The sequence below is a fragment of the Anabrus simplex genome, chromosome 1 (assembly GCF_040414725.1).
Source record: "Anabrus simplex isolate iqAnaSimp1 chromosome 1, ASM4041472v1, whole genome shotgun sequence".
Taxonomy (NCBI): domain Eukaryota; kingdom Metazoa; phylum Arthropoda; class Insecta; order Orthoptera; family Tettigoniidae; genus Anabrus; species Anabrus simplex.
Window position 1 is genome coordinate 893837221 of NC_090265.1, and position 12560 is coordinate 893849780.

Below are 12560 nucleotides of genomic sequence, written 5' to 3' on the forward strand. Positions count from 1 at the left end.
ACTAAATAAATTAGTAAATAAATACAACTATATTATTTTTATGGTGAGAAAATTAGTGCTTGTTCATATAAGCTTATCACAATATCAAATTTATTTTTAGTTGTTGTTTTTTAGTATGAAAGTTATATATATAGGCTATTTCTTTAGATTTTTTTATTTTTTTAGATTTTGGGGTATAAAAGTATGTTCTGTTGTTTCAGAATAAGTTATTTGTGTACCGTGGTCTAGAGTATGAACGTATTGGGGCCTTTACCCAGCGGCTTCAAACAGAGTTTCCGTCTGCTCAAATTCTAATGAAGAACACCCCTCCAGATGACACCATTATCAACTCCGAAGGCCAGTGTATCCTTTCATCAACTATAAAAAAACAAAAGAGTTGTGAATGTGCCTTTAAAAAATATTTCAGTGTTTTCATTGCAACTGTTATGCTTGTTACATGACTTTTGTCTGTTTTATCTCTTTGTTCTCCCTCTCTCTCTCTCTCTCTCTCTCTCTCTCACACACACACACAGCTTAGGCTAGAATGCTTTGTTTAATGTAATGCAAGGTTCAGATAAGGTTGTGTTTTTAAAAATTTTCACCTTAATTTTTTTTTGTGGTAAAAGAATGTATTGGAAGGGCAGGATGTAGCTGTACAGAAGTCTTGCTAGCAGTTTAGTTTATGCTGATAATGTAGTTGAATAGCTGTTTGTGTAGAAAATTTGGTGTCTAATCGCTTGGAACCTGGACGAAAATGTGGAGAGTTTGATACGAATTTCTGCATTTCTAAGTTCTGTTGGTAGGGTGAGGTTCTAACTACACTGAATACAGTACCAGGTAGAAACTGCCAAACTGCAGGCTTGAGGGAATGCAGTGAAAACCCACATAGCAAAGAGAATGACTATTAGATATACTTTCAGTAGGTTTCAAATATGTTTTAAGTAGAACATAATGGGACTAGTAATGGAAATGGGATGTAGCACAATAATATATGGAGATTTTTAAAAGGGTATAAAATGAACATTATTTCAGCTAAAATTATACTGTTTGGGCATGTGTATTCAGAGATTTGCTTCCTAACAGCAGTTTATGGTAATCTAGTCATGCATGGAGCAATAGGAATATGAAAAGGAAAGCATAATAGGATAAACACAATGACGGGTCAGTATGAGAAGAGGAGATAAGCACAAGGTCAAATACAGAAAGGCAAAAGGACAATCTCCAGATCATCTTTTCTTTTTGCTAGTGATTTCAACGATGCAAGGATGGGAAAGGGCTAGGATTGGGAAGGTAGTGACTGTGGCCTTAATTAAGGAACAGCCCCAACATTAGCCTGATGTGAAAATGGGAATGCATGAAAAACCATCTTCAGGGCTGCCGACGGTGGTGGGATTTGAACCCACCATCTCCTGAATGCAAGCTCACAGCTATGCAACCTTAACCACATGGCCAACTCTCTCCATATCTTTATTCATTCTAATCTTCATATAGATGGGCTCTCACCTCATCAGTCTTAATTCCTCTACCATTTCTTCTCAGGTCCCAATGACTTGTTCCTGTTTCATCATGAGGGCAGGCATCAACACTCATTGAGGGGCCATCTTTTCAGATCTTCAGCCTTGATGCGAGAAGTGTAGGGTAAGAAGAAAGCTGCTACTACAGTATAAGATCTAAAGCACAGCAGTGCCCCCATGTCTGTCTTTCCTAGATCTGAGGACGCACCGGTTCTCTTGGAGACCGGTCGAACAGTAAATGGTCCACCGTTTGTGAAGATCCAGTGTTAATTTTTAAGCATTCAAAGTAGCACTTAAACATTCCATGGCTGGAGAGAAACTGAGTGAGAATGAATTCGGGCACTAATGTTTTGCACACCGAGCTCGATAGCTGCAGTCGCTTAAGTGTGGCCAGTATCCAGTATTCGGGAGATAGTAGGTTCAAACCCCACTGTCGGCAGCCCTGAAGATGGTTTTCCGTGGTTTCCCATTTTCACACCAGGCAAAGGCTGGGGCTGTACCTTAATTAAGGCCACAGCTGCTTCCTTCCCACTCCTAGCCCTTCCCTGTCCCATCGTCGCCATAAGACCTATCTGTGTCGGTGCGACATAAAGCAACTAGAGCAACTAGCAAAAAAAAAAAAAAAGTTTTGCACTGGAGTTGGCTATGTATATATATGTTGGAGAAAAAATAATTCTCTTCTGACAGACCCTTTTGTACTTGATGTCCAGAGGTTTTTCCATGTGAAGTGATTTGAATAGAAATGTGATCCTGGCAGAAAGATTTAGATTCCATGAAAATGTTGTTTTGCAACTTGGGTAATCTCATGAAATAAATTTCATTTTGGATCTGTATTGACAATTATGTTCACTGTCTTATTAGATGTGTTTTGATCTGGGCTTTTGCATAGCTAAGGGGTGATTTGCTGTAGGTGATTTCTATATTGGATGAGAAAGCTGGATAAACACAGGAAAAGAGAAGTTTTAAAATAAAGTTGAATATGAGTGATAAAAGATTAGCAACATAGGACAAACATAGATGTAGTAATGGATCCCAGCAAGTTGAGTAAGTAATGGAAAGGAACAAACAATTCATTCCTATACTCAAATTGAGATTTTCTATATTATTCCTTGATTATTCCCAAGACATCCAAATTTGCAACGTAAAGCCTATTCCTGAAGAAAATCCTCTTTTTCCTGCGGGAGCTGATATTCCTGAGAAGATAGCTAGCTTCTACCAAGTGAATGATGTTCGTCGCTTTCAGCTTGATCGACCTGTCCACAAGGGCCCTGTGGATAAAGACAATGAGTTCAAGGTAGATTATTCTAAATATTAAGTTTCTGAAAATGTGAAGTGTTTTGAATAGAAATGTGATCCTGACAGAAAGATTTAGATTCCATGAAAATGTTGTTTTTGCAACTTGGATAATCTCATGAAATAAATTTCATTTTGGATCTGTATTGAAAATTATGTTACATAAATTGAAAAATTAGTATATTGATTCCACCCAGTCAATACTTATAAGTTCATTTACAATTCAAAGTTGTAAAAGCGTCTTATTAAAATTACAGGACATGTTTCGGCTGTATTAGGCCATCTTCAGCTGTCTACAATTAACTTAAAATTAATATACTAAAAGTTGCAAAACTTACATAAAATTCACACTCGTATGATATATGATATTTATTAAATTTCCTGACAGATTGAACCCTATTGTACATAAGTATATTAGGGTTATAGCTTTGATCAGTGTTTTTAAATTTTTGGTCCTTGACACAAAATTAGGAAACTAAATTGAAGGTGTGGTGAATGAAGTTAAGGAACTCTTTGTAGCAGTAGGATTTCCTGAACAGATGGCATCATGGCTTTGAAAGTTCCACATTATAATTGTGTAGGTGACACTCAAGTTCGAATCTTGTTCTTCCAAACATGGCACAGTCGAAGAGTAAATGGTCCACCGTTTGTGAAGATCCAATGTTAATTTTGAAGCATTCAAAGTAGCACTTAAACTTTCGATGGCCAGAGAGAAACTGAGTGAATATGAATTCGGGCACTAATGTTTTGCACTGGAGTTCGCTGTATATGTCGGGGGGAAAATAATTCTCTTGTGACAGACCCTTTTGTACTTGATGTCCAGAGGTTTTTCCACTGTCTTATTAGATGTGATTTGATTTGGGCTTTTGCATAGCTAAGGGGTGATTTGTTGTAGGTGATTTCTATATTGGATAGGAGACTGTTTTTGTGAGGATGCCTGCCTTTTCATTTCCAGGAGAACCGGTGTGTCCTCAGATCCAGGAAAGACAGACGTAGGGGCACTGCTGTGCTCTAGATCTTGTAGTAACAGCTATTGGATTGACATTGTGATTGACAAAATGATTCATTGCCAGCCAGACTATTGAGTAGGAATCAACTGTCGTCCGGTCATGTTGTCTAGATTTCATTTTGATCTACAGTTGTGAATCTGTGATATTTTAAAAGTTTTTATATTAAGTGGAACAACAATTTTACTGAATCAACTGATATTATTTTTGCATGAAACAAATTTTAAGGACAGAAGAAACTTTTAATTATATCATCGTCATTTTACACAGAACTGTTCTAACTTCATCACATTACATCTAGCGACTTCTTCATTTGATGATGATTCAACATGTACTTTTTAATTTATAAATACCATATATCATATGAGTGTGAATGTTATCCATGTTTTGTAACTTTTAGTATATTATTTTTAAGTTAATTCTAGACAGCTGAAGATGGCCTAATGCAGCCGAAACATGTCCTATAATTCTAATAAGATGCTTTTACAACTTTGAATTGGGTAATCTTTTAAAATATATGTGGTAATTTATTCAACAGAAAATAGAAAAGCTATAAGGATGTTTCTGGCTTGTAAACTTGTTACAGAGCTTATGGATTGAACGGACCACTTTGGTCACCAGCAGTTCCCTCCCAGGTATTCTGCGATGGTTCGAGGTAATTGAACGTAGTGTGGAAGAGGTTGCTCCTGTGCAGTATGCTTGTGAGACTATGGAGAGTGTAAATCGTGAGTTGCGGCAGCTCATCAACCAGTACACTGCCGAACCCAAGCGCAATATCAATCCTTTTAGCATGAGACTGCAGGTAAGAAATTGCAACATGGTTAACTATTTCATTTGTTTGTTAAGGATATGGTTCTGCCACTGTTTTTTGAAAGAATATTAGAAGGAAATACTCTTGTATATAATGCCATACCACCTCATCTGTTTCTCTCTCTTGCTTGTGAATAGCCTTAAAACCCCTATATGGATTCCAACATTTTTGTTAAGAAATGGCTGACAAAAAATATACAGTGTTGACATTATGAGGAAATTTATTTAGAAAATGTAAATTTGAATTGTGGTGGAGGTGTTTACAGAAATGTGAACTTGTCTCACTGCTTTTAGCTAGAACTTATCTGATATGCAGCCTGGTTATTCTGTATTAATTTGTAAATACAGTACTTTTTCCTATTTTCAGTAATTAAATTAAGACTGTTGTATGCACACCTAACAGTGTAGTTCATGGTGAATCAGGCCTATAGTTTATTCCATGTTAAGAAAACAGTATTGCTCTTATGACAACAGTGTTGCCATATCGCACAGCTCTGCTCAATACCATCATAGGAAAACGGCGGCTCATAAATTTGTTTAATTCAGTATTTAAGTTCAAGATAAAAAGTCAAAGAGACTAAGCTACAAATTAGTTTTTATGAACTAAAGGGGACAGGGGAATTTACAGGGGATATTTTTTGTTTGTACAGAATCAGATGTGAACTACAGCACATTAAAAAGAAAACAGCATTGAAGTGTAAGGCAAATTGGGGAGGAGAAAATAGAAAAATAATCCTTTTTATGGGCTTGAGGGGTGAGAGATGCATTTAATTGCATTTAATAAATTTCCCCAGGCAACGTGGGATACTGCCATGCTATTGTATCGCTCACAAAAAAAAAAAAAAAAAAAAAGCAATAGTAAAAATTTAATGCGGAAGTTAAAAGGTGGTGAAATTAAAATGGCCTTAAGAAAGAACAGCTAAATAACAAAACCAAGCACAAATAAAACACTCGGCAATTTTGTAAAAATCAGTACAAGTTATGCCATGATGTATCGCTTCACATCACAAGACCAAAATTTTAAGTAACAATTTCTGTACAGTACAAAAATAATAGAACACACACAAATACTATGCAATATACAACCAACTCTCACTCAACACAAGACAAGTATGCACTGATTTAAGCCTAAAACACACACGCAACAAATAAATACTGTAGATGACTTCACTACGGAAGTGAGCTGCTGGCGGCTCGCAGAGGGAGAGATTACACGATGCTTGTACCAGAGCAGCACAGAAGAAGGAAAATGAAGGAAGACAACCAATGAAGGCAACCATTGTGCTTCCTTCCTACGAATATATTTATGAAAAAGAAAATGTTATGTAGTTATTTTAATAACATACATACATACATACATTATCATTATAGACTGTTATGCCTTTCAGCGTTCAGTCTGCAAGCCTCTGAGAATTTACTAAACGTCGCCACAATCCTCGATTTGCAACTAGTGTTGTGGCCTCATTTAGTTCTATACCTCTTATCTTTAAATCGTTAGAAACAGAGTCTAACCATCGTCGTCTTGGTCTCCCTCTACTTCTCTTACCCTCCATAACAGAATCCATTATTCTCCTGGGTAACCTATCCTCCTCCATTCGCCTCACATGACCCCACCACCGAAGCCGGTTTATGCGTACAGCTTCATCCATCGAGTTAATTCCTAAATTAGCCTTTATCTCCTCGTTCCGAGTTCCCTCCTGCCATTGTTCCCACCTGTTTGTACCGGCAATCGTTCTTGCTACTTTCATGTCTGTTACTTCTAACTTATGAATAAGATATCCTGAGTCCACCCAGCTTTCGCTCCCATAAAGCAAAGTTGGTCTGAAAACAGACCGATGTAAAGATAGTTTTGTCTGGGAGCTGACTTCCTTCTTACAGAATACTGCTGATCGCAACTGCGAGCTCACTGCATTAGCTTTACTACACCTTGATTCAATCTCACTTACTATATTACCATCCTGGGAAAACACACAACCTAAATACTTGAAATTATCGACCTGTTCTAGCTTTGTATCACCAATCTGACATTCAATTCTGTTGAATTTCTTACCTACTGACATCAATTTAGTCTTCGAGAGGCTAATTTTCATACCATACTCATTGCACCTATTTTCAAGTTCCAAGATGTTAGACTGCAGGCTTTCGGCACAGTCTGCCATTAAGACCAAGTCGTCAGCATAGGCCAGGCTGCTTACTACATTTCCACCTAACTGAATCCCTCCCTGCCATTTTATACCTTTCAGCATATGATCCATGTAAACTACAAACAGCAAAGGTGAAAGATTACAGCCTTGTCTAACTCCTGTACGTACCCTGAACCAAGAACTCATTCTACCATCAATTCTCACTGAAGCCCAATTGTCAACATAAATGCCTTTGATTGATTTTAATAATCTACCTTTAATTCCATAGTCCCCCAGTATAGCGAACATCTTTTCCCTCGGTACCCTGTCATATGCTTTCTCTAGATCTACGAAACATAAACACAACTGCCTATTCCTCTCGTAGCATTTTTCAATTACCTGGCGCATACTGAAAATCTGATCCTGACAGCCTCTCTGTGGTCTGAAACCACACTGGTTTTCATCCAACTTCCTCTCAACGACAGATCGCACCCTCCCTTCCAAGATGCCTGTGAATACTTTGCCTGGTATACTAATCAATGAGATACCTCGATAGTTGTTGCAATCCTTCCTGTTCCCTTGCTTATAGATAGGTGCAATTACTGCTTTTGTCCAATCTGAAGGTACCTTACCAACACTCCACGCTAATTTGACTACTCTATGAAGCCATTTCATCCCTGCCTTCCCACTATACTTCACCATTTCAGGTCTAATTTCATCTATTCCTGCTGCCTTATGACAATGGAGTTTATTTACTATCCTTTCCACTTCCTCAAGCATAATTTCACCAACATCATTTTCCTCCTCCCCATGAGCTTGACTGTTTGCAACACCACCATGATGATTTCCTTTTACATTGAGAAGATGTTCAAAATATTCCCTCCACCTCTCCAGTGATTCCCTGGGATCTGTTATGAGTTCACCTGAATTACTCAAAACACTGTTCATTTCCTTTTTCCCTCCCTTCCTAAGATTCTTTATTACTGTCCAGAAAGGTTTCCCTGCTGCTTGACCTAGCCTTTCCAGGTTATTACCCAAATCTTCCCATGACTTCTTTTTGGATTCAACAACTATTTGTTTCGCTCTGTTTCTTTCATCTACGTACAAATCCCTGTCTGCCTCGGCCCTTGTTTGGAGCCATTTCTGATAAGCCTTCTTTTTACGTTTACAGGCTGCTCTCACTTCATCATTCCACCAAGATGTTCGCCTTTTCCCATCTTTACACACAGTTGTTCCTAGGCATTCCCTTGCTGTTTCTACTACAGCATCCCTGTATGCCACCCATTCACTTTCTATATCCTGAACCTGCTTACTGTCTACTGTTCGAAACTTCTCACTAATCATATCCATGTACTTCTGTCTAATTTCCTCATCCTGGAGATTTTCTACCCTTATTCGTTTGCAGACAGATTTCACTTTCTCTACCCTAGGCCTAGAGATACTTAGTTCACTACAGATCAGATAATGGTCTGTATCATCGAAAAATCCCCGAAAAACTCGTACATTCCTAAAAGATTTCCTGAATTCAAAGTCTGTTAAGATATAGTCTATTATGGATCTGGTACCCCTAGCCTCCCATGTGTAGCGGTGAATAGCCTTATGCTTGAAGAATGTATTTGTAACAGCTAAACCCATACTAGCACAGAAGTCCAGCAAACGCTTCCCATTCCCATTAGCTTCCATATCTTCCCCACATTTACCAATCACCCTTTCGTATCCTTCAGTTCTATTCCCAACTCTAGCATTGAAATCGCCCATTAGCACTATTCTATCCTTGCTGTTGACCCTGACTACGATGTCACTCAATGCTTCATAAAACTTGTCAACTTCATCCTCATCTGCACCCTCACATGGTGAATACACGGACACAATTCTTGTCCTAATTCCTCCCACTGACAAATCTACCCACATCATTCGCTCACTTACGTGCCTAACAGAAACTATGTTGCGTGCAATGGTATTCCTGATAAAGAGCCCTACCCCAGACTCTGCCCTTCCCTTTCTAACACCCGTCAAGTACACTTTATAATCTCCTATCTCTTCCTCCTTATCTCCCCTTACCCGAATATCACTTACTCCTAGCACATCCAGATGCATCCTCTTTGCTGACTCAGCAAGTTCTACCTTCTTTCTTCCATAAGCCCCATTAATATTGATAGCTCCCCACCGAATTCCATTTCGTTCGCCAAGTTGTTTCCAAGGAGTCCCTCGCCTGTCAAATGGGAGTGGGACTCCATTACTCCCATAGGTCCGAGGCTTGCTTAAAGTGTTCTGAGCTCGGTAAATTCATGAAGCAGGATGCTGCCCTACTTGCACATAGTCCAAGTGAGGATCTCTCCTCTAACGGGTTATGGACCACCGGTGAATTGTGTAGTCCTGGCCGCCTGAGCACAAGGAGGGCCGCGACTCAGAATATGTCCGAGATGCCCACTCCCATTCCATAGCAACTGGTATCCCGACTCTCAGGACCACTTACTAGGCCACTCAGCCGTTGCCCATGGTTCACGAACTAGGACGTGACTACAGTAACCCACTGCTGCATCCTGTTTATCTGTCTTTCAAAATACATTACAAAGTACAGTATAATATCCCTTAATCACGAGGAATTATAGGTGTCTCAAAGGGGGTGTGTTCACTCCTTGTAGGTCCATAAGAGCAATACTGTTTTCTTAACGTGGAATGAGCTATAGTGGACCATGCACAGCTACAAGGCATCTCATTTGTTGTGTCCTGTCTTTTACTCTTTTCTGCTACTGTTGTTCCCAATTACAGTTTGATTCAGGTCATTGTGTAGTCTCTCATTCTACCTTCTCCTTGGTCTTTCCCTGTGATCTCTTCCTGCAAGGTACTAAAATATCTTACCTTCACCCATTTGTGTGGTATGCTCTGCCTACACAAGATGCTTACTTTTCATTTGGCTGACCTTTATATGTTTGATCCAGCTCATAATATATTGTTTCATATTCACCACTCCCTAGTTGCTGCATTCTTTATTGTTCTGTAGATCTTCCACAACACTTTCTTTTGAAAACTGAAGAGATGTGTATAATTTTGTTACTGGACAACTGTACAACTGCAAAACACAACAGCCAGGTGTAACATTGTGTGCTGCTTGAGTTTCAGCTATCTCGATAGAAATTGATTGAGGCTGTGGTAATGGTGATATACAGCTTGGATCCTTGCCTTTATCTTTGTTTCAAATGATGCTTACTCTGTGAAAACTGTAGACCCTTTTGAAGGATTGGTTCCCAACTGACAGCATTTTGAGTTATATCCCTACACCAGCTTCTCCCCAACATATCTGGAGCTACTTAGTCTTTGCTTCTTTTAAGCATTGCCCAAACTTGCTCTGCATGGCCTCGTACATCTGCGTCAGCACCATGCTGGATCTAGATAGCACACACACACTCAAAAACACTGTGCCCTGAGCTATTCTGACATCAGTTATCCAGTTCTTTGTTCTGATTTCAATAGTGATATGATCAATCTGGTTGAATGTCTTTCCATTTGTGGGCACCTATGTCCATTTATAGCCAGCCCCATGGTCTAGAGGTAGCAAGCCTGCCTTGCACCCAGAGGCCATGAGTTTGATTCCCAGTCAGGTCAGGGATTTTTACCTGGATCTGAGGGCTGGTTTGAGGTCCATTCAGCCTACATGAGAACAGTTAAAGAGTTGGCTGGTGGTGAGATAGCAGCTCCAGTCTAGAATGCCAAGAATAATGGCTGAGATGATTCATCATGCTGGTCTCGTAATCAGCAGGCCTTTGGGCTGAGCAGTGGTCACTTGGTAGGCCAAGGCCTATCATTGTATCCAGACTGAGTCTTCCAAAATACATACACACATCACCAAATAGCACCTTCCAATTACTGGTTAGAATACTTCCAGCTCGTCCTTCACTTGTGTCAGAATGTCTTGCATGGGTGCATCGCAGATTACGAATTTACCTTGCATTTCCTACTATCTGTCAGTACTGATATTCTGGGGCTGACTGATGAGAACTCCTCATTAGTTGCTAGAACCTTGATCAAATAGAAACCTGTACTGAGAGTGTGTCCTCGAACATATTTTCCATTTTTTTTAAAGCAGACTTTTCTATTGTGATGGTGCCTATGGTGCTCATATCCTCTCAGTAAACTTCTTGCAGTGCAACCAATCTAATTTGTATCCTTCAATTTCTCTAACCACACCGAATGCAGCATCTGCTTATACAGACTATGAACATTCCACATTCCAAATCGTATACCGGTTTCTCGTATATATATTTTATTTTCAACCAGCAAATTCTGGAGCTTCATTCTGGTCTTTTTTGCCAGTACCAGTTTTCTTTGTGATAGGGTTGTATTCCATTGATAGTCTCTAAACTGGATGATCAGGAATTTGATTTTGGGGTTACCTTCACTTAGATGAGCTCCACAGCTGAGGAGATTCATCTCCCCTTTTATCTGTTGGCCCATCAGAAGTGAAAATGTCTGTAACAAGGTCCATCAGGGTTACAGTACCATGAGGCTTGGTTAGGTTCATACCTGTGTTATAAGGAAATACACAAGCAACATCTAATGCATCTTCTTCACCTCTTGGACTAACTTGAAAGAACTAGCTGTTCTGTATGCTAAAATAGAAGACTCAAAAGAAAAGTATATGGAAGAGTAAAAATGTGGTAAACTTGTTATAACATAAGTTTCCTTCAAACTCTTTGTTTCTCACATTACTCCACAGAAGTATCACTTCTTTTACTTTGTGCTCAGTTTGGCTCATGAATGTAAATATTGTTCTCTTTTTCTTATTCATGGTGGTTTGATCTCTTGTTATGTTTTTGTGATATATGGACCATCAATCAATTTATCAAAATCTGTGAGACAGTGAGTGTGCATGAAGATACATTTCAATTCAAAACCAAAAGGCACATTGTCACTCTTCGATTTAATTTTTTTTAAATCAATGCTTGAGAATATCTAGGCAAACAGTCTTGGATTCTAGTAGTATGTGTAGTTTTAATTATGTCTGATCATAGATTGTAAGCTTATAACAGAACATTTCTTTTTACTTCAAACTTGTTAGTTTAATTTTTAAAATAGTCCAGTTGTTTTAAAAGAGTTTGCCACCATAGTGCAACAGGTATGTGAACTTCACCTTTAACTTGAAAAGGCAGATACTGTCACAGATGCTCTTTGATAGGATCATCCTAGTAATGTTACACCATGAGGAGAAAGGAAATGTTGGCATTATTTGTTGCTGTAATCAACTAGGAGACTATATACAGAGCTTAAAATTTGAAGAAAAGAGGTGACATGCATGTCAGAAGCTCTCAGGATGAAGGTACAATGGCTGTGACCAATAGATAGAATTTTGTGAGTAATGAAACAAATTGATTCCAGAGTCCTGAAATAAGTGTGTTATGGGCTGCTATAGCATTTTTCAAGATGAAAAGCAGACTGTCAGGAATATCTTTGTGTACTGAGAAGATAGTAATCCACACAATTTGTGGAATGAGAACGAAATGTACCGTACTAGGTTCTCTGTGTGAGGACATAATGAGTGGGATGATTGGACTATATTTCTTGGTCTGGGACACATTAAGAAAAAAACAACTTGATGGAGCCAAAGTGCAAATGGTCAAAGCTAACTCTGGGAAGGGTTTTAGTTCCACTTAATCAGTACCAAATTGAATTGTGTTAGTAGCATAAAGACCAGAATAGGAGAAACAAAATGCTTTATAGTTGAAACAGGGCTCCAACAGGGGAGTGTGTTGTCCCCAAGTACTATTCATAATAGTCATGAATGAAATTCATGAAACCATTCAACAGAGATTAGGGAGAGAGGCAGCCAAAGCATT

The 12560-nt window shown here is 38.8% G+C and overlaps 1 protein-coding gene across 1 annotated transcript in view; it reads left to right on the top strand.

Annotated features, from left to right (window-relative positions):
* The window catches only part of spg (dedicator of cytokinesis spg), a 783360-nt gene that overhangs the window by 712372 nt on the left and 58428 nt on the right, over window positions 1–12560 (top strand). Inside the window, exons 29-31 of the mRNA XM_067136588.2 lie at window positions 201–342; window positions 2618–2787; window positions 4380–4595. Of these exons, the coding sequence (XP_066992689.2) occupies window positions 201–342; window positions 2618–2787; window positions 4380–4595 (528 nt within the window). The remainder of the gene's footprint in view (window positions 1–200; window positions 343–2617; window positions 2788–4379; window positions 4596–12560) is intronic.